At 40.5% G+C, this 24,148-nt stretch overlaps 1 protein-coding gene across 3 annotated transcripts in view; it reads left to right on the top strand.

Moving 5' to 3' along the window:
- The window catches only part of NR3C2 (nuclear receptor subfamily 3 group C member 2), a 288,702-nt gene that overhangs the window by 229,992 nt on the left and 34,562 nt on the right, over nucleotides 1–24,148 (top strand). For all 3 annotated transcript variants that reach the window (XM_083171448.1, XM_083171434.1, XM_083171441.1), the window contains exons 5-6: nucleotides 6,044–6,397; nucleotides 13,616–13,760. In XM_083171448.1, the coding sequence (XP_083027574.1) occupies nucleotides 6,044–6,397; nucleotides 13,616–13,760 (499 nt within the window). The remainder of the gene's footprint in view (nucleotides 1–6,043; nucleotides 6,398–13,615; nucleotides 13,761–24,148) is intronic.

Genomic DNA, 24,148 nt, shown 5'->3' with positions numbered 1-24,148 from the left:
TATCACTCTGCGGACCTGGCAATGTTTTATTGATCGATAGATAGATAAATAAATCTAAGCAAAGTCCACCCACAAGGGTTCCTGACGAGGAATCTGTTTTAGAACCGGTAATGCCTGAAACCCATGACACATTGTAGTGTTCCCTCTAGAAATGAGGGCGGGCAGGGTGCCGCTGCATGGGGGCAGCGCAAGGGGGGCAGACCGGGCCCACGACGTCACAATTGTGGGCGGTCCCGGGCAGCGACGTCACGAAAAGGGGCGTGCCCAGGCCGCGACATCGCTAAAAGGGGCGGGCCCGGCCGGCGCCATCACTAAAGGAGGTGGGCCCGGCACCGCCGAAGTTACCGTGCTGCCGGGGAAGTGCTGGGAATCGCCGTCTAAGGCGGCGCTGCGCTCCCCGTGCACACAGCCAGGGCAGGCACCACGCTGTTTTAGCGGGACGCTGCTAGCAGGGCAGGGCGCATTTTGCCCTGTAAAAATCAGGCAGGGCGCATCGCCCCGCTAAAACAGCCTAGCGGGAACACTAACATTGTAGGTAAGATCAAGGGTGCAGCTGCCATACTGTAGGTGCAGAGAGAAGTCCACCTTCACTGTCAACTTCACATTTGTTACATATAATTTTCACCATTGCGTGTTTTATAGGGACCCTTATACACTTTGGGGTACTACAATATACAGATGTGTCCCACTACAATCTTGCTGCTTTTAGCTGCTTTCTGTAGTGAAAACGCTATGCCAACACAGCATGGCCTGTCGCAAGCATTTGCATCAGAGCAGGGTCCCAATTAAGTTTATTGGAGCCAGATGCATGTGCACACCGGATCCCATTCGTCTAAAGGTGCCCATACACGTTACAATATTGTGTGGGGCACCTTAAGGCATAGCAGGAGCATGCTATCCACACAATGAAAGGCATTATAATGCTACATTTTATATGAACAGGGGCACAGTAATGTGTCATAATATGAACAGGAGACACTATGTCATAATGTGAATTTGGGTGTAGTGCATAATGTGTATTGGAAGACCTATACTGTGACAGAACTTGAAAGTGGGCACTACTATTCGTCATAAAATTATCCAAGACATAGGCCAGTATTCAATGAGAAATGTTCTCCGTGCATGGCGAGAGATTTTTTCTCTCGCCATGCACTCTCCGTGTTCCGGAGCCTCCTGCTCCCACTATTCAACGTGTTAAAGACTCGCCGCCACTCGCGGCGAGTCTTAACCCCTGCAGCGGACGAGCGTCCGCGGCAGGGAGCTGTCAGGGAGCCGGGGGACGTAGCAGCCAAGAGAGATTAAAGTCTCTCTTGGCTGCTGCAGGGGATATGGGGAGGGGAGCAGGGCTCCCCGGGACCCAGGCAGCACAGGCTGCCCCCCCTATAGCCAGCGGGGGACCCAGTATTCACTGTACCCGAACGTGCTTCGGGTGCAGTGAATATATGAATATCTAATGAGCGGCTCGAGCGCTCCGGCCCCCTGCTGGCTGCACTGTGTAAAAAAAAAAAAAAAATTGTAAAAAAATATTTTTTTTTAAATTAAATATATATTCATGTGCTATAGGCACATGAATAAAAATAACATGGCCCTTCACAGAAAAAAAAACCTGATTTTTTGACACCAAAATTAAAAAAAAACACCCTTTTAGTTTAAAAGTTCACATTCCTGCTCTCCATCAAAAGATGGAGAATTTCTACACGGAGAGAGACGGCGAGAATCACTTAGAAAGACGGAGAATATTTCACATTGAATAGGGTGGCTCACCTTTGGAGAAAAAAAACCTCTCTCCACCGCGTGAAAAGCACAAACTCTCCAGAAATCACAGCGAATTTTTCTCATTGAATACTGGCCAGAATATTAACTGTTACATAGAGGTGTCTCTCTAGAAGGTGAGGACCATTAAAAATTGTTGCTGGAGTGCCCACACAGTTACACCCTTCTAAGACCAGATCCTTACAAGTCCTTATCAGCAGCATACTGTACATTTTTCATTTACACAGAGTAGCAGGTGATTTAGCCATGTTTGTAAGCCTATACGTACTATTAAAGTGTATAATTGTAGTAATTAGACCTATTTCCCTGTATCTGTTTGTGCACATAACCTCGGAAAAGCACTACTTCAGTGGTGGTACTAGGAGGGTTTGAGGCACACCACCGTGACTCCTGCTCAGTAACAGGTCCCTGCATCTCTCGGACCCCACAGTGGGGAAAAAAAATGCTTGTGGACATCTAGGCCAAACTGTAAGAACAAGTGTTCCCTGCAACCTAGACTGTATTCTTTAAGGGTACTCAATGCCACTTGGCTAGAGAACCACCCAGACAGATCTCAGTCAGCTCAGCCATCCATATATGTTAAGGTATCATTATAACTGTTTTTTAGAGATCTTTTAAGGTCAGTTTTTACATTTTTTATAACTGGTATCATATGTGAACACAAAAGTCTTAAACATATGTTCGTCTAAATTGAGAGTGATTGGAGGTACTTAAGAACCATTTTCATGTAAGGATAGAAGTTAACATGAATACCTAATTAGTTCTGTGTGCTTATGTGGGAGTACTATTATTTTATATTAATTGTAATGGTTTCTGTAGTAATGAAAATGTTTTCATTTTGTTTTGGCCTTGTTATTGAGTCGTTCATTTCATTAGCAGATAAACAAAGCATGAGTTTTCCATGTATTTGCTTCCTGTATATATATTTAATTGGTTCCCTGCCAACATTGTAGACTTCCATTAACAAACAATAATATTGAGAAATGAGAGCAAGTCTCTTACAAACATCTCCGGCATGGCACTAGTACTCTGAGGCTTAAGGTCTTTTCATAAACTAGCACTAGTACCATCTTATGTGACCTTCAGCATGGAATTCTAACTGCCTTTGTCATGCACTTATTGGTCACCTAGGTAACCGTTTCAAGATCGCAGTCATTTCAATATTCCTGTATTTAAGTCCATTTCTATATGTTTGGTGAAATCTAAAGTAAAGACAGGAAGTGTGGCTTTTGTGTGTGTGTGTGTGTGTGTGTGTGTGTGTGTGTTTAAAAAAACAACAGGTGAATATAAGGCAAAATACATTTTAAGATTCCCATTTATAATGTGAACAAACAAGTTAGCATATCTGCATATATTCATATTTATTATTAATATTATAGTGAACACAACATGCTTGAAATTGTCACAGGGCCAAGAAATAGGGAAGGAGGGGAGGAACTAACATTTATGACTCATGTATGGATGGTTTTCAAGCATACTTGCCGATTCCTGTGTGACTCCTGAAATAGTGGGTGACTACATCTGTTTTGGAGAAAGCTGGCCATTTTCTTGTTTCAAGGGGAATGAATGCTCAGTTGGGTCTTCTAGACCCCAAAATGGGTCTGTGCTTTGTATCGGACTACAGTGTGCTTACCTGCCTGCTTGTTTGTGGGAGATGCAGGAGGTAGCTAAGAGGTGAAGAAGTGGTTAGTGCTGGAATATAAAGTTTCTGCCATCAAGTGGGTAGGACAAGACCTGCAAATTATTTCCTGTGTGCCATTCTCAAATTTCTCGACCACTCGGTGGTAACCTGCATACAAAATATTTTCATATTATAGAATATTATAGCCATAGGATGGAGCTTATAAGATACTGGGCTTGTTTATCTTGATAAAGGAGAGCTTATGCATGTCACCAGCTTGCCTCAGTTGTAAAATGAGTAATATGTGTATATGTGTGTGCAAGGCTGCTTACCTGGAAAACTGGGTTCTTCACATTTAGGCCTGATTCAGTACTGACACCCACTAAGCAGCGGCCGTTTGCTGCTTTGACCAGTGGCTTAATGCCATCCGGACAATCGCAGGCCCTCACCGCCACCGAATCCCCTCGGTAACATGCAAGGGGATGTATGCAAACACACCCAATCGAATGTGGCCGAAGGGAAGAAAAGTCATTCGAAGGTTGCCGACCAGGCAGGCTTCGGCCAACCTGTGTTCCAAGGGAATGCCTACCGTTTTCATTGGGACCCCAATAAACCGCTAGCCGTTCCTCTGCTCTGGCCCCTGCCCTCCCTCTCCTACCTGTGCGAACACCTCAGCGACTATAACAGGCATTCGCACAGCCGCCCTACACATGCGTATAAGCAGCCATAGGCATATGCAGAGCCACACTATCACTCCCCAGCGCGCATATGCTGGGGACCGATCACTCCGGAATCATCCCCTTTAAGCCTTGCATACCTTTTCAGTTTTGCTTTTGCTGTTGCTGTTGCTCTGCTCCGGCCCTCCCCCAGATGTATGGATTTGCATCGCTTGGAGCCTTGTCACTTCCAAGCCCCATATGAGGCACATGAGCTGCCACATAGTTATGTCACTTAGAAGAATCCTGTCAAGTCACAGTCTGCTTCACCTTTTTCAGCTTCAGTATCACAATGAAAAGTAAATATAATGGCTAGAAAGCAGGAACATTTCCCTATTGGGTTCCTTTCTAAAACTACACCATTGAACAGTTAAAAGGAGAGAAATAGACATGAATGTCCCTGAGCACTGCAGCAGATTTTCAAATAGGCAGTGGGCTGGATTTCCTCCAATACAGACACCACTTTCCCTGCAACTAATATTCTTTGTTCCTCTTTAGAAGTGAAGTGTCACATGGAATTTGCTCGATTACTTTTTGACCGTTGAAAATTTAATTTGGCAAATATTCATCATCGCTTAGTTCTTGTAAAGTTTTCAAGAACACTCATTTGAATCTATTAAGATCACATTCTAAAAATGACATGCAGACATGGCAGTTCACAGAGGAGAAATGAAAACATGCCACTAAGCTGTTCTATATGATTGTCTGTGATTGCCTACCAGGGAAATGCTTGTTATCATTTTTACCAAAGTTTCAAATCAATTAAAGCAGCCCAGAGGACCCTGCGGCTCGTCTCATTGCAAGCAAATGACATGTATGTATATACCCTATAGTTGTTTGTATGCAAAGCACTCCTCAATAGTAGTTCAAGGATATAGAACAGCAAGCGCCCATCATTCATAATTCCCTGTGTAGAGGTCAGATACATAACCCTTCCAAATGCGGCAGCACTCTGATGAAATTGTTATGAGCAAACATTCAAATGTTGGTTACACTGAGCTGCTTATTTGTTTTATTGCATTGTGTGCCGCTGCAATTATAAGAGGTAGGTAAAGGCAGCAAATCTCCACTATTTATTATCAGTTAATTTAGTGTGTGCAGAGCCCCTACAATGTCTGTTTAAACAATGTGGTCACAAGCCATAGGGCACCCCAAAACTAGGAAAGGTGAGTGCCGATGTTTAGTGTGTGTGTGTATGTATGTATATATATAGTGTGTGTGTGTGTGTGTGTAATAAAATATAGAGGTAGGTGCAGCACTCATCTTAATCCAAATAAAACAACGACAATGCTGTCTCTGTTTATCAATGCTGCATTGCTCTTTTATTTGGCTCTATCGTCAGGATACGTATTGACAAAACGTCAATACACCTGATGATCAACAGCCAACGTTTCAATAAGTTTTTTATATATATATATATATATATATATATATATATATTACGCATCTCTTCTTACGTGTGTTCATTCATTTCTACCTCTGACAACCTGACCCTATTAACATGCAGACTGCTCCTCTGCTTCCCTATATCTAAGCTGTATTGCGTACTAAGAATTGTGCTTCTAATTGTAACCTGTGTTCTGTTTGTGTTCTTCAGTTACTGTTATGTTTAGTTCCGTGTACCCTGTATTGTTCTAATGTGCGCTATATGTGCGGTGCTACCAACCACTTGTTGCAGCTTATAAATAAAATGTAATAATATCCCAAAGACTACAAATCTGCCACATGTCCTCTTTTCTTTAGTGACGCAAGATAGACACTTTTACTGCCATGGTAGCTTTTTAATTACTGTATCACAAATAAGTAAAACTGTGATAATTTGCAGACCATGGAAAAAATAATTGTTATATTTTATGTCTACAAAGATTAGGTCTGTTCATTGTACTTCACATCTAACCGCGTTTTATTTTTACCTTTTATATTATCCTTTCAGCTCGAAAGTCGAAAAAGTTAGGAAAATTAAAAGGAGTTCATGAAGAACAGCAGCCACCACCACCACCACATCAACAGCCCCCAACACAAAGTGTGAAGGAGGAAAATACATACAAATCCGCATCAAAAGAGACCTCTGTATCCACAAACACAACTATCGTTCCAATCATATCCGCTGTATCCCCTGAACTTTCCCTGTCAGCAACTGTAATACTTGAAAACATTGAACCTGAAGTAGTGTATGCGGGGTATGACACCGCTCAGCCAGATACAGCGGAACACCTTTTGTCCAGCCTCAACCGTTTGGCAGGAAAACAGATGATACAAGTGGTGAAATGGGCTAAAGTGATTCCAGGTACAAAATTCACTGTTTGGTAGTGTTTTTTTCTACTTGGAAAACAGATTTTTTTTTTTTTAATAGATGACTGGATATTCAAATTACTATACTAAGGAAAATGATATCCTGATTACAGGAAAATATCCTGTAAAATATATAAATTGATTACATACAATTCTGATCATGAATTGTCGTATTCAATGCTCTGACAGAGTTTTCAGCTCTCTCCCCTTCACTCTCTGTTTCCACCTTGCTGGTTTCATTCAGCGAGGTGGAAACGACGAGTGTGACCATTAAACCGGTGCCGCTCGCCACAAAATGCAGCGAACTCGCTGCATTTGCGGCAAACCTCGTAGTTTAAGGGTATCCTTGCAGTCTTCTCACAGGGAGGATTTCTCCCTTGTGTTGAATATGGTGAGAGTGGCTTGATTTCAGTGAGGAAAAGCCATCCTCGCCGTACAAACCCCCTCGCCGGCCCGCATTGAATATTGCCCTATATTATTATAGTATTACACTACATAATTATTTTACTATAACATAGTGGGAGAACACACGTAAAATGTATTAAAATAATTAATGTTATTAAAATAATGCTTTATTTTCTTTTAAATGAATGTGCTTTTATGACCTGTAAATCTCTTCCAACCACTGCCAGTCTGTATCACGGGGAAGCTGGGCATCTCTCTTCTGCCCAAGTGATTATTTTTCATTTTTGTTAAATTGTTGCTGGATAATGCTATTTTCTATATCTACCTTTAAAATGTTTGGGTTTTCTGTAAAAGACTAAAGCCATTCATCTACAGATTTATTGTCTGATCTGGCTGGTTGGAACAAAAATCTGGTAATGGATGAGCGCAAATGACAGTTGACCATTTGCTTTGAAATGCTGGAAAACTGCCAAACTGTCATACAGATATTACCAGGTTTTTCTTCCAACCAGCCAGATCTGATAATCTGTAGATGTATGGCCAGCTTTAGTCCAATGGTTTGGACGCTTAATAATATTATAGAAAAGCCTACATTTTTAGAATATCACCTCTACATGTGGGGCTGTAACTGTACTTTTCTCTATTGCAGAATAGTAATAGCACTCTGGAAACATCATCATAAAGGCATACTCGCCTCTTGTTTGCTTTTTTTGGATTCAACAACTAGTGATTACTAACTGCATTATCAGCAATTTGGCTTTTTGGTTAGATAGTCTTGATGAAAGATTTATGAATGAAAACTGTAGTGTTGGTCTGTAAAAATATTGGGTTATTTGAGCAATCTCAGCCAATCTAATGCTGGGGACACACCAGGACGACAAGGGTCCGATCTCATCAATCTAGATCCAATTCCGACTGATTGGATGTAGATTGTGTGGTGATTGGGCCATTTTCTGTCCTGGTGTGGACCGATACCGATCTGATGCGCGGTCCCTCGGGTCGGTCAGTCAATATTCAGATCCTACCTGCAGCAGGTAGGATCTGAAGAACGACCATACACCCCGGTGCGGGTCGCCGTCGGATCGTGCACATTGTGAGTAAGTTGTCGCCCCCCCCGCGTGTCATCATGAGCAGGTCGGAAGAAACACTGACAACCCGCTCACGATGTGCATCATGAGCGGGTCGTCATGGTGTGTACCCCACATAAGAAGCGATGTCTACAACCAAGTGTAGTAATTGGATGTGTGTAATCATGTCTCCCCTATTGTGGTTTCTTGGAGCTATCTTTGCAATATGCTCACAGCTCTCTAATAGCGCAATTTGCAGCATTACACTTTAATTTCCAGGCATTGTTACAGTCACAGCCACATATGATTTTGTGGAGCAACCGTACTTATCTCCTGGAGGGATGGGCAGAAAAGTCAGCAGTTAGTGCCTACACACAATATTGAACCAACAAGTTACATAGAAACATAGAATTTAACGGCAGATAAGAACCATTTGGCCCATCTAGTCTGCCCCTTTTTATCCTTCAGGTAATCTCAACCCTTTTTAATCCTTGTTTCTTTGAAGGAAATCAATGTGATTACTAGATAAGTTCCTGGTGTGGCCTCGATAGCAGATCAAATTATATTACATTATTAATGATGCTTATAATATACAGTTATTAATAGCTAACTGAATGGGATCATTGGATAGACAGTAACTAGGTCATTAGATCGACATGACTGAAGGTCGACAGTCAAAAGGTTTTTTGTCCCAAATTTCAACACTGTTAACATGGACACTGAAACGTGGCACCACGGCCCCTCGCATGGCTCGCTATGTACGCCTTGCTTCGGACACAATGCGCTCAACACACTATGTCATTCTCCCACCACACCCTAGTGGATGGTAGGGCATGAAATACCACCTGTGGGCTCATGTTTGCTCAAAAATAGGTGAAAAGCCCCATGTCGACCTTTTCACAGTTGACTTTCCCCATGCTGACTTAATGCTTGTGTTGACCTAACACCTGTTGATCTTCAGTCATGTCCACCTTGATGCATGTCGACCTAATGGTGTTGGCCTAATGCTTGTCGACCTAGTTACTGGAGACCTAGAGACTTTAGTGCATACATCCCTACTGTCAAATTTTGAGATTGAAACTATTTCAAGTCAGTTCTCGTTTGAACCTATGTCCCGACTACAGGAAGTTGTGTCCTAATCAATATGTCGCCGACAAGCTGTCAGACTGGTGCCAATGCATGTGGTAATGCAGTTTGTTTGTATTTTTTTTTAATGGCTGAGGCACCCTTACAATGCAGAAGCATTAGGTACGTTGTCAAGAATGGCCCCCAGAGTGGCATGGCCAAGCCCTTTCTTTTTCTCTCTGAGACAGTGTTGGGAGGTCTCATGAAGTGATGCAGTAATCACAGAGATAATGCTGGGTATTTAATGGCAAGCATGGGATATTATATTTTATAGGGTTTACATTGCTCATTTACTGCTGCAATCCTTTGAAATCATGGAGATTAGTGGTTATCCTTCCCTGTTGAACTACGATAGAAAGTATGGCCTTGACATGTCTTAGTAAGTAGCCCTCATGTACATATATAGCCCTGTGCATACAGCGAAAGTACTATAGTAAGCCAGTTCATAAGCAGCAGTTCATGAAATATATAGATTAGTTTGTTATGCAGTCAGTAGATAGACAAGGTTTAGGTTGACCACTAATGGTCGACAATCAAAAGGTTGACATGAGCTTTTCATGATATTCTTCGCAGCTGATGGTTAAAATGGTGTGCAATACTGTTTTCTACAATATATCTATATATAGATATAGATATATATAATCTCGAAAGTGGGGGTGTGGTCCTTTTTCTGCGCTGATGTGCGAGCTGCACTTCTACAGTACCTTGCTGTTAATAAAGGTACAAAGGGTGAAAGATGGAAAGAAGAAGAAATAGAAGTGCGCTCTATATATTTCACCACTTTTGTATATTAATGATCATACAATTATGTGTAAAAACTGTATTTATTCAGATTTTTTACAAAGACAAGATTAAATAAAAACAAATTAGTATATGATTCAATGGGTAATCCCACATTCAGACACGGTTCGTTCAGGTGAATGTCTATTGATCCGACATCTAAGAGCAATTTTATATATATCTATATATATATATAGATATATATAGATATATATATCTATATAGATCTATATCTATAGATATATATCTATAGATATATATCTATAGATATATATCTATATATATATATATAGATATATATCTATAGATATATATCTATATATATCTATATATATAGATATATATCTATAGATATATATAGATATATCTATATAGATATATCTATATAGATATATATATATAGATATATCGATCTATATATATATATCTATATGATGTCCACATCAGTGTGATTACTTAGACCCCAAAAAAGGCATGAAAACTGCACCTTTTGACTATCAACCTGGCCTATGTCAACCATCGGCTTGTGTCAACCTTAGGCATGTCAACCTTTTTTTTTTGGTGTTCACTTAGTCTTTGTAGACCATTAGTGATCGACCTAGTAAATGCCGACCTAGACATTGTCTATCATCTATAGTATAGATTCTATACCGTAACAGGATAGTTAAAGGGGATTAAGCACAGATAATGTTGCCATCATCGCATTTTCATGGCTATAATAGAACTTTAACCCTTTTTTTGTTCCTTGTATTTCTCCCTTTAATAGAGAGTGGTTTCTTCCATAGGAAATGCCTCTCTGCTATCAGAGACCCTTGCCGAGACAAACTGTATAAATTTGCTGGAGTCATGTCTGTTTTACACATTTAGCAGCAGTCAGGTTGGGAGGCATTAAATAAACATTCATTTTCTGCTCCCTGAGCAACAGGAACAATTGCAACATTACTGTTCAGGATTGCTGAGTATTGCCTTGTTTTTCTTGTATGTCGGGTCATTTTATCGCAATGCTGCCAAGCCATCAGGCATTTTTCATCTATTTCAGGTAAATCTCATATATGGTTTTTTTTCAGTTGGCTTCCAAACGCTTCATTTCTAAGTTGGTTATCAAGAAATAAAAGTGCAAGTTCCTTGCATACACAACTTCTAGAACATTGCTATTATAAGTCGAAGGTGTCATATAAAATATATGTATGTATGAGAATATAAAGTACATTGTATAGGATGATTTTGCATTTGAATCGCCTTCCATAATGCTTCATGTGACACAGATAAGCCAGACCTTTCCTTGCAGACTGTTGTCTTTGCGTTATTTTCTCTTTATGTACAGTAGGCTGTATTTTCAGAAATCAGACCCAGCCCACCATGCTTCATTTCAAATAGAGTGCATTTAATTAAGCATTGCCAATCCAGGCTTAAACAGAATATACATATCCGAACATAAGTGATATATCAATAGTGGCCCAACAGCTCCAAATTTGTAAACCTTTGGGAAAGGTGGAAGGCTTAAATGGCTGTTGGTCCAGTGGTGATATGACACTTGATGATTGTTAGATGCCTTTTGTTAATGTGAGTCCTATGATTATGGTGAAAGTAATTATTTCGCACGTCTGCAATTGTGTGTGTGTGTGTGTGTGTGTGTGTGTGTATGTATGTATGTATGTGTGTGTATATGTGTGTATATATATATATATATATATATATGCACAGATGTAGTGTGGCTCGCCAGACCACCCCCGCTGGCGAGTGGACGCTACATCTGACTGGGACGCGCGAGCGTTCCAGTTTCTCGTCAGTGGGGGGTGGGAACCCTGCTAGTCTCCGCTTCAGGGAGACGGGCAGGGTTGGGGGGGGGGGCATGGCAGGGACCGGCAGCGGGGGGAGCTCCGTTGTAAGAGGATGCACACGCGCGTCCCCTTCCGAAGGCTGGCACGTGTCAAATCCACAGCCTGCCCCTGCAAAGATGAGCAGCGCTACATCTGTGTATCTCTTTCTTTCTCTCTCTCTCTCTCTATCTATCTATCTATCTATATATATATATATATATATATATATATATATATAGCTCTATATATATATATATATCTATATATATAATATACCTTTTGCAATCAGCTAAGAAAAGACGGCACTCCACGGTAGGTACAAATGAAAACTTTGTTAAAGACTTTCAGTGATACAGTACATTACAAATTACTCCTACATGATGGAGTCATTTGTAATGTATCACTGAAATTCTTTAACAAAGTTTTCATTTGTAACTAACGTGGAGTGCCGTCTTTTCTTTGCTGATTGCAAAAGGTTCTTGTATACAATGTTGTGGACAGGACACACTGGGCGCTGACTACTAATTTATCCAGAGTGCCAAATAGTGTACCAAAGTACCACTAGTGTACCAAACATAGGGCCTTATTTTGGTTCATTCTTTCTGACAAAATCCTTCTTAGATGGACAAAACCATGTGCACTGCAGGGGGGGCAGATGTAACATGTGCAGAGAGAATTAGATTTGGGTGAGTAATTTTGTTTCTGTGCAGGGAAAATACTGACTGCTTTATTTTTACACTGAAATATAGATCTCACTTTGAAGTAAAACCCCACCCAAATCGAATTCTCCCTGCACATGTTACATCTGCCCCACCTGCAGTGCACATGGTTTTGCCCATCTAAGAAGGATTTTGTCAGAAAGAATGAACCAAAATAAGGCCCATAGTTCCAGGAGGCTGAAGAGAATGAATCAGCCAAGAGAGGGCACACTCCAATAGTCAGCAATAAAAGATTTATTGATACATCACCAATCAAGTGAGAATTTGGTCGAAGTTTCGGACCCCATCAGGTCCTTTATCAAGACCGCATCAAATCAGAACATCAGCTCAACAGCAATGCACACTACCCTCTACTACACTACCCCCATCATGATTGGTGATGTATCAATAAATCTTTTATTGCTGACTATTGAAGTGTGCCCTCTCTTGGCTGATTCGTACTCTTCAACCTCCTGGAAAAAAATAAAAATAAATAAATAAATATATATATATATATATATATATATATATATATATATATATATATATATATAACCACCCATTAGTTTCAATTTTTTTATTTTTGTGATTTTATTTTTTTCCAAGGATGGACGCGAGTAAAAAGCTAGTTTGTGATAAATTCATATCTATTGACGTGGAATAATCACATTTGAATTCATTGACAGGGCTTTCAAACAATAGGAAAGATAATTTACTTACATTTTGCATTCATTAAAGAACCTGCCCTTAGTGGTGCACACAGCAGCGCACACTCGGGGCATTCTAGCTAACAGTTTTTCCAAAGTCTCAGCTCCAATTGCCCTCCACTTCTTTTGCAGTTCCCCCACAGATGATTTTTACTCAAAATTTGCTCGTCTCGGACACATTTGTCAAGGTGATACCACACAAGCAGGACTATCAACATATCATTTGATTTGCTGATGTTGATATTCTTTGTGGTCCGTATGTATCCGTTTTATCTGATTGCAAATACATTTTTATTGAATAATCACTCTCTGCATTACTTTTATATTGCATATGTTTATACAACACAATGAGTTATTTCGGGAAAAGGAGAAGACACTGACCTAAAGTTAAAGATTTTTAATGCTTATGAAATAAATCATGCTCAAAAAAGTATTGTCAATGACCAGCATTCGAGCTGGGACTTGTGGTTCCATTATATAATGTGGAGTGAACTGGTTAAAAGACACCAATCATTGTTGTGTTTTTTATAATGTATGTGTGTATGTACTGTATGCATGTATATAGATATACTATTATATTGTTCATTGTTATTATTTTTTATTCATTTCAGGATTTAGGAACTTGCCTCTTGAGGACCAAATTACTTTAATTCAGTACTCCTGGATGTGCCTGTCATCATTTGCTTTGAGCTGGAGATCCTATAAGCATGCAAACAGCCAATATCTGTATTTTGCTCCAGACCTGATATTTAATGAGTAAGTATTAGATTAAACTACATTCTCTATTCTTTTTCCACTTATACTCCAATAACATGTGTTGCCGATATGTAGTAGGCATGTTTCAGTTATTTTTTACTAATTATTGTGGCAATAAGCAGGTTTTATTTACACTACACCTTCTTGCTATACATCTATATACAGTGCATACTAAAGCACCGCAGGATCCACACACCGTCAAATCCGGAAGACCTCAGGACGCGCCGGACGCACTGTACTGGTTATTTGACTTATAGATCACTAGGATTATTCTAATTATGTTAACAATACAACAGTGTTGACATGATGAATATTGACATGGTCAAAGTCAATATGCTGCATGATGACTTACAACATATACACCCAAAATAATTAATTTAAAAAGAGTATGTATTTGAGGATGATAAATAAGAAATATGCAGGTAAAATGTTTAAATTATACCTGGACTATTTACCCTTTGAGTGCCAAGTGAATTTGTCCAAAAAAAAGTGTGAAATTTCCAAGCAAACCTTTTTATTCATCTTAATGACCTGCGATGTTTACCATATGTGGAAACTGTTTTTTAACACAAAATTTTTGGATTTATATAACAAATGTGAGTGCTGGCATTTATTAGTGGCTTTGTTTTGCATCTCAGAGATGTCGGCACTCAAAGGGTGGAGCGTGACTTGACTGAATTCACATAACGCATAGACGTACACAGTGTATGCGTGTTTGGATTGGTATCTTTTACACCTAAGTAGCGTAGAGCAGGGGTAAGTTTGCACTGATGTCTGCTAGTCAAGAACCAGGAGCACATACCCATCCCATCTAATCTTGAGAAGTGTTCAACCTCACATGCAGTATGTACAGATTTATGTAAATAAATACATGTTAAAATATAATCCTTTTTTCCATAAACACTTATTTTCCCAAAGCTTCAAGCATTGGATATATGCTTTTGGGTGGTACAAATATGAGTGTAACACCTGAAATTGCTTACAGTACATTACACTAATTTGTTTTATAATCATTGGAAAGGATTCCACAGGTTGTTGTTTTTAATCTCTGTAAAAATTAACGGCTGTAAACATATTTCCACTGTAATCAAAATTACTACAGATACTTTACACACAAACATACATGTGTGTGTGTATGTATGTATGTATGTATGTATGTGTGTGTATGTGTGTATATATATATATATATATATATATATATATATATATATATATATAATACTTTTTCGCACACAGAGATATTCTTATATAGCTAAAACCCCACAATGTACTGGAATTCATTGCAGCCCAAGGCAATAAGCTTTTCACAGTTCCAGTGAGTGAATGGGATTTAATGCATACAAGTTAACTTGTGGGAAAACCAATTTCAATCACAAGAGTCTTCCCCCGCCCATCTTTCTTACATGTTAAATATTTGTACTAAAGAGCATCCCACTCAGGGAAATGAGAAATGAAAATAGTGAATAAGCAATAAAATGCATATGCTTCTTAGATAAATGGAAAAATAAAAATCAGCGCTGAAAAAAATATATTTGCTCAGCAAGATTATTTTATACAGAAAAGAGTAAAATTAACTTGAATATATTGGTTTAAACAGATAAAATTCCTACTCATCCTGGGATTCTTAATAAATTAAAAATAATGTATTTTCCATGCCACATTTTTTAACGTAATTTTTTTTTGGGGGGGGGGGGGGGAGGAAAGGTACTTTAAACAGCGGTACTGAAACAATAGATCTTTATGATATGGAAATTATACTGTTGTTTAATTAATCTCTTATAACTCATCATTGGCTTTTTATGATGAAGTCACTGTCCCATTAATGTCTGAACAGTTTTAATAAGACCCATATGGCAAAAACAATGGTCACAAAGACGTGTCATTTATTTGTGAAAACCCATACACACAAAGACAAAAACATTAAATATGGACTATGGTGCATTCTAGAATAAAGTAGACCTATTCACATTAGATATACTTACTGTAAGTAATCATAAAGTGGGGTGAGTACAGGACTCTCATATCTCCCGTTTGCAAAATACTTTTTTTTTTTTTAGCCTTGCACTGGCAGTTGTAGTTTGGCAAATCCTTGTTAAAATACGACTGACTCTGAATATGGCTTTAAAATTTGTAGAAGTGCACACACACACGCACACACACCTGTATGATTGAAAACAGTTGTGTGTATGTGAATATACATAGTCTCCAGCCATGACAAGTCTCCTTCAATAAGTGCAACAATATTAAAGATCAAATAGCTCACAAACTTTATAGAAAAGCCTTGACTTTATAACAGAGTTATGTCTTTGGGATTGTAAAGGATGCATCTTGCTGTATTTTATGATAAAAAGATGGATGTACTGGATGTGGACACATCTGTACAGAGGTTAGAGAACATTTATGGTAAACAAAAGCAGAGATGAGTAGAAATAATTTGGCTGCACAGCTGTTATGAACTACACATCAAATCATCATAAAGTTTATTCCATATCTTAACACGTTTATACAGTTCATTAAAATCAGGCAGAAATTAAATAATGATGGCAATTATTTCTTACAGGGCATATTAATATAGTGCAGGTTGAGTATCCCTTATCCGAAATGCTCGGGACCACGAGCATTCCGGATAAGGGAATATTCCGGTTTTTGGAATATTTTTTTTTTTTTAGCCATACTTACCTGCCCCTGGTGGGTCCCCGATGGTCCCTCGGCATTCATGGAGTCCTCCGGCGTCCACGGCAGGCCACCAGCACTGTCTCCGGCGTCTCCAGCGGTCCCAGGATTGCTTTGCGCAAGTTCCCAGGCACGCCGGTGATGTCACCGGCGCGCGCGCACTCACGCAAAGCACTCCTGGGACCGCCGGAGAGGATGCTGAAGGCCTGCTATGGATGCCGGAGGACTTGGTAAGTATTAAAAGAGGGTTAGGGGGGGGAACAAAAAAAAATTTGAATTATTCCAAAAAAACACGGTTTTTGGAATAATTCGGATACGGGATGCCCGGATACGGGATACCCGACCTGTAGTAATACTGTATATTATGTTGGTTTTACTCTCCAGTGCTTCATATTGTTGTACCTTTTTTTATGATTACAAACTGAACAACTACCCTGAAGAGAGCATGATATATTTGCTTTTCTTTAAAATGACTTAACACAAAGCAGCGCCTCTTAATATCCTACAGTACTGTAGATTACACATGACATATTCAGCATGTTGATGCATACTGTACAAGGGCTCTGGATGAATGTGGTTTTTTGCCTTCCCAAAATAACTTCCTAATATTCAAAGCAATTGACTGCACTAGATTGAGTCATTCAGTCTATTGAGAATAAACGGAAATAAAACATGGTGTAATCGTTAGAGAGATGAACTTACATGAACTGTTTCTTCCATAGGAGGAACACAAGTGTTTTATTTCACCCTGCAGATATTTTTAGTTGAACATATTACCTAAATATTGATCTTATAATGTTCAAAGCTGTGCAAGAAGTTACTTTCCAAATTAAATCAGAGAGCTTAATTATCTGCAAATTCAAGTTTAAAACCAACAGCAATCTGTATGTGTGTGTGTAATTAATATATATATATATATATATATACATATACATACACACACACACACACACACACACACACGCAGGTCAGGCCTCCCATATCTGTGTATTCCAAAACAAAAATATTCCGAAAACCGTGGGGTGTTTTTTTTTTTTTTTTTCGTTTTTTGTTGATAAAGAGTGGCCAATAAAGAATTCGCTTTATTGGTCTGGTATTCTTGCTTATACTAGGAATTAGATTTGGATTGTTGTGCTTCAGCCAGGGTGGAGACAAGTAAACAGTGAAAGTACAGATATGTATCACAGGTACAGATATCCACTAGACCTGGGGTAGCCAACTCCAGTCCTCGAGCGCTACCAACAGTTAATGTTTTGCAGATCTCCTCACAGAATCACATGTGAAGTAATTAGCTCCACCTGTGGATCTTTGAAAATGTTTCAGCTAGTAATGAATGCACCGGTGCAGCAGCTAGGTTGTCTGGAAATGTGAACTGTTGGTAGCTCTCGAGGACCGTAGTTGGCTACCGCTGGTCTAGACTTATCCTAATGAGGGACACGGACGTGGGAACATATATTCGCTGAGCTGTACGGCACCCAGGTAGCTAATCCGCAGCACCACTTGGTGACTACACCAGCCAGGTAGCTAGACAAGTACAAACAGTACAGATATAGGACATGTACAGATATGCAATAGATGTATCCTGGTGAGGGGCATGGACTTGGGGGGGGGGGGTGCGAGAGTCAGTGAGGCCCGGGGCCAATTAAATAATGGGGTTTTAGTTCATGAATTGAGTAATACATTTAAGCTTGAAGCCCATCGCCAAGGGACTCCACTTCACTGCAAGTCTTACACAATTGGTCTCTTAAGAGCCTGGCAACTGCTGACACATGATAGGTGCATTCTCACCTTTAACCCAGGCGTCTGCTGGGGTGCCATTTAGAGAGTACTGTAATGAGTCCGCACTCCCAATTATATACCCAGAGATCCCAAAAGAGAAAAAAAACAGCACTCACCAGTCTTCTCATGAAAGTATAGGTCCAGAGTTTAATCCAAACAAAATGATAGCCTGCTAATGTTTCGGTCCTGGTGCAGACCTTTATCAAGGTGATGGCAATGCAAGCAGCAGTAAACAGCAAACCAAGAGGTACTGGGATGTCATTGTGTATCAAACAAAGGAGTGGGTTTCAGTGGTGGACTCCAATGTGTGTACAGGTCAAAACAAAAGGCAGTGACCCAAGTCTACCTCTACGCCATAAACACTCCAATGAGTTCCAATCCTACATACAGATGTGTCCACATACATCTTTACTCTATAAACTTCAAGTCGCTTTATACATAATGCGTGAGCTCCGAGTTGCTTGGTTGTGTCGAGCGTCTTTGCATGCAACCTGTTCCATTAAAATGCTGAGAGCGCTGTACCATAGCGTTTAGTATGTAGTAGTAGTATAGTACAGCAGCAGTAACACACAAAATACAGTTGATCACCAGAAAATGCTTGTGCATCAAGTTTAATGAATTTTTTTTAAATAAGATGCATTTTAGGAAAAAGGAAAAAGTCGCAAAAAGGAGGCTAGATGTATGTGGATACATCTGTATGTTGTTTTAGTATCTTTAATTATGGTCATCACATTGGTTAATGAAGTTACCACAGCTGCAAATAGTCTTTGGTGCTGGGGAGAAGTCATTCAATGATAGTCTGAGACACCTCATATCTGGTTAAATAAATAATTATATAACATGAGTAAAATATTTTCTGTTTATATTCTGAGCCAATAAGGAAATTAAAATACAGTATATTATACTCTCTGCTCTCACATTCCTTAGTGCCTGGTTTGAATATTGTATAATCTGTTTGGAAATGTTGTATGGCTAGGAATACAAAAACAGCTCACCGTTTGTATTATATATGTAGTCAAATATTTTGTTTTTCTTTTTTTATGTATAATTCCTGAGTTAAAGTATCCATTTTATGTGGCACAACATTACTTATCTCTCCACCCTTCCTCTTACTGCCTGAGCGTAAGGAATCAAATACTATATAAGGCCCTTTTTTAATCACATTTAAACAACATATGTGCTGTAAAATATAACAATCAATTGAAAAATTGCTTTAACAAGGCTGAAAGTTATAGTAATAAAGGTAAACATCTAGTTAGCTGTTAAGGTTAGCGGGATGTTTGCAATTAAACTTTTTTGAATGATTATCTTGAATAATCTGTTACCTTTTTTAAATTTTCACTAAATCATGAGACAGTAGCTACAGTATGCAGTAGTATGTTAGGCCCAAACATGGGTAATGCTATAGACATAGGCCGGTGTTCAATCCACGATTTTGACTGTCAGAACACCCTGACAGTCAGAATCCCAGGCCGTTTTCGCCCAGCTCAATAGTTATTTGACAGACTGAATTCCATGTCGACCCTTGTCGAAAAGGGTGCATGTTGGCAAAAACGGCCGTGGATTGTCGCAAAACGGTGTAAATTTGACATCCCATTGCAGGCGGATCTGTTTTGTTTAATTCCGCCTTAAATGCTGTTGGAAATGCCAGCATTTCATCTGTCGGAAATAGCACCCAGGATTGAATACCCCCCACAGAGTGTATCTTTACATTGACCAGTACACATTATACTTTGCATATACTATATACAGCATTGCCCATATATAGATTGCCCAGAAATTCAGTTTTTCTAGCTGTGACTACATAGCATATGTATCGGAGGTGCACCCTAGAACATGCAAAAGTTAATAAAACAATTGCTTGCATGCATTAAAAAAATGCAGGTTACAAACAACTGCAAGGGATATATGCATAATTAAGAAAAGATCATGAATAATTTGGAGACGATGCATTTTGCAATTAAATGATCAGTTTTAAAATCATCTTGTTTAGAGCAGCTCATTGAGTGTGTAGCTGTGGGGCATAAGAATGGAGCTTGCAAATCGCCAGGTGCAGAAAAGCACACCGCAAATTACTTGACATTATCATCAGAAACGAAATTATGACATGCAGCTAATAAGCAAAGCAAAATTAAAAAGCTGTGTTAACTCTGCAAACTGACATTCAACCACAGTAAATATGATATTCATCATTTACGTGTCTGTGTTTTCAGATGATAATTTGTTTGCAGCCTGAGAAATTTCGGATTAGCATTGCATAATGTTCTATAACACCTCAGCTCCCTTTTAATGACCTTTTAGTTATAAAGCCTGTAATTCTTCTTGGTATTCTGATTTCTATAGTAACGGTAAGCAGGATAAATTCGCACAAGCTGAATGTTGAAATTACTTTATTTTCCATGTTTGCTTACATGTTTCAGACTAATATCTCACCGATTTTATATTTATTGAATTCTAAAAAAAAGTTTTACAAAACTTTTTATTTGGACATTGCACATTAACAGGATTACAAAAGTTACTGCATTGAAAGTTTTTAGGTGTTTTTTTTTTTTTTATATACTCATTGAACTGTAGTCATGTTTGCAAGGAAAGCAAAAAGAAATACCAGCAACTGGGAAAAACAATGTGCAGGTTCGGATTTACTCGGTTCTTATCAAATTATCGTAAATTCGGATTTTTCTGGTTATCGGCTTTCACGTGTTTTGGATAGGCAATAAGATCCCGCTGTAAGGACCGAGTAGATCCGGGTAAAACCAAAACCGCACATCTCTAGTAGAGAGTGATCTATTTGGGTGAGGCACGTTCAAACTGAAATCTAAATTGTAGCATACACATAATGATGTCTAAACATGGGCTACATGTACAGAAGTAGTCAGTATTTGCCCTGCATGGAAACATTATCACCAACCTAAATCTAAACATGTGTACAGATGGGGCCGGTTTTATCTTTGCTGGCGAACCGCCAGCAACAGGGCGCTCCATCTGACTGAGACGCGCGTGCGTCCCCCACGCACGCGCGTCTCAGTATCCGGGCGGCGAGGCGGACGCAATACTGTCCTCCTCCCGCTCGATAGTGCTGGGGGGGACCCGAGGAGGCTGCGGGGGGGGTGCGGTCGCCCGGTGTGGGCACCGGGCGACCGAGGGCAGCACTGTCGGAAGGGGACGCGCGCGCACCTCGTGCACGCGCGTCCCCTTCCGGCATACAGATGGCGGGGATGCAGGTGATGGCGATGGCGACGCCATCACCTGCAAAGATGAATCACAATACATCTGTATGTGTTTTACCCAGTTGTGTGTGTGGTTTTTTTTGTTTTGCTTACAAACATGAATCATACACATTGTGTTTTATGTAATTATGTTCATTATTAATGAGTTAACATACTAAACAGATTCCTGAAAAATTATCCTAAAAATTTAATATCAATATTATGTAAACATTCGTTTTCAAAATTAATTTAAGTAAAACTTAATTATGTGATTGTAGAGAATTAATTCACATGTGTGATAGTTGGTTGCCCAGCCAGCATTGGTAAACAAATAAAATGTAAAAAAATGTTTTGAATTTTATTGGCCCTGTGCACGAATCGGCTAATTTATACATAAGTATATATATATAGGCCATTCTGGCTTCTGTTATGTACAACAGAAGATGGAGGAGTCTACATTTGAAAAGTCACAGAAGCTTCTCGGACTCATTTTTAGACTGGTGAAAAATTGCGGCAAATTTGACGATCCACTAGGGTTTGGCACATACCAGATTATCACACAGATTATCAGACACTTTTGACCAAATTTGCAGGGTTTTTTTTTTTATACTATGGGGTGTATTCACTGTTGGTCGTTAGGTCCATTCTGTCTAAAACAGCATATTTTACGCCTGAAAAAAAAGTCTAGATGAATTGTAGTATTCACTATCATTTTTTCTAGACAGTCTAAAGCATTTCACCTGTCAACTCTTTTCGTTTGCCTCGCCTGTCTAAATGAGTCATTTGGACTTTTTGTTTCACTTTGTCTAAACTCAGCCATGTTAATCTGATTTAGCCTATTCAGTGTCCGATTGTCTAAATGGATTCTACAGTTTTCAGGCAGGCTTTAGACAAAGTGAACTAGACAATTTCTTCTGTCGGGACTAGTCTACAAAACATAAAATATTATTTAATTTATGTAGTTTTTTTAATTAATCAATGTCATTTATTTTCATTTTGCTTATAAATACATTATGTATGTTTATTATTGTCTATATGAATATATTTAGATTTCTTTCATTTTTTTTTTTTTTTTACTCTACCCATGTAGCATTGTGTTTTACTGCAGTGTTGTACCCATGTGATGTTTTTACCCAGGATTCTGTTATCCCTCACTCCCATTTTGAGACTGTCAACTTTTACGTAACCACCATGCCGACCTAACCACCTGTCATCCTAATGACCATGTCGACCTTCCACCATGTCGACCTAATGACCCTGTCAACCCTCCACCTGTCAACCTAACCCCCATGGTCGACCTAACCATGTCGACCTTCCACCATGTCGACCTTCCACCATGTCGACCTAATCCACATGTCAACCTAATCCACTTGTCAACCTAACCCCCATGGTCAACCTAATGACCCAGTCAACCTTCCACCTATCGACCTAACCACCATGCCGACCTAATGACCATGTCGGCCTTCCACACGTCGACCGTCCACCTGTCAACCTAACCCCCATGGTCGACCTAACCATGTCGACCTTCCACCATGTCGACCTAATCCACATGTCAACCTAATCCACATGTCAACCTAATCAGGTGCAGGTGGTCAGCAGGGGGGGGGGGGGGTGTGAAGGAGGCCAGCAGGGGGGGTGAAGGAGGCCATCAGGGCGGGGGGGGGGGGGATGAAGGAGGCCAGCAAACGGGGGGGTGGGGGTGAAGGAGGCAAGCGGGGGGGGGGTAGGCAGAGTACACAGATACAAGGGGAGGGAGCATACAGGCGGGCACTCCAGGAGGCATCCATGCCGAGATCGCGGCTGTGCTATCACAACCCTATATCACCTCCGTCCCCATCCACCCACCATGCAATGCCCGCTCTGCATCTAGTAATCCCCCACCTGCCCTGCAGCTTCTAATCCCCCGCGAGGTGTCTGCCCGCTGACCGGCTGCGCACAGCGTGCGGGCACTTCAGGTGGCTGAGATCGCGGCTGTGCTGTCCTCCTGCTGTCCGCCCACAGCGTCTAGCAATCCCCCGTGAGCTGTCCTCCTGCTGCCCGGCGGTGGCAGCCGGGCAGACAGCGGCCGGACAGCTCACGGGGGATTGTAGACGCTGTCGGCGGACAGCAGGAGGACAGCATAGCCGCGATCTCAGCCACCTGAAGTGCCCGCACACAGCGGTCAGCGGGCAGACACCTCGCGGGGGATTAGAAGCTGCAGGGCAGGTGGGGGATTACTAGATGCAGAGCGGGCATTGCATGGTGGGTGGATGGGGACGGAGGTGATATGGGGTTGTGATAGCAACCAGGCAGCCAGGCAGCCAGTCAGTGGGCAGACACCTTGCAGCGGGGGATTAGTAGATGCAGGGCGGGTGGGGGATTACTAGATTCAGAGCGGCATTGCATGGTGGCTGGACGGGAACGGAGGCAGTTGTACCCGGAGACCCAGCAGGGAGGGAGGTATGGAGGGATTGCTGTCAATTGAACTCCCCTGCATGTGCATGAAAAGAAGCAGGGGAGTTAGAAGAAAATAAAAGTTTACATTCACATAGCACCTCTCCAAAAAACCAAATGGAGTGTGTGTGTGTGACTGTCCAGGGCTGCAGGCGAATTGGACATGCCCCCTTTCGCCTCATTGGTTTTTAACGCCAGGAGGTGTTCTGAACTGATTTCACCCTGAATACACTAAATGGTGAAAGGGTGAAACACAATTCGCCTGTCTAGCTGATGTAAAAGCTAGAACAGGCGGAA

This window comes from Crinia signifera, chromosome 1 (genome assembly GCF_055691185.1).
Source record: "Crinia signifera chromosome 1, ASM5569118v1, whole genome shotgun sequence".
NCBI classification, from domain to species: Eukaryota; Metazoa; Chordata; class Amphibia; order Anura; family Myobatrachidae; genus Crinia; species Crinia signifera.
The sequence above is the reverse complement of the archived record's forward strand: the minus strand, read 5'-3'. Positions and strand labels throughout refer to the sequence as shown.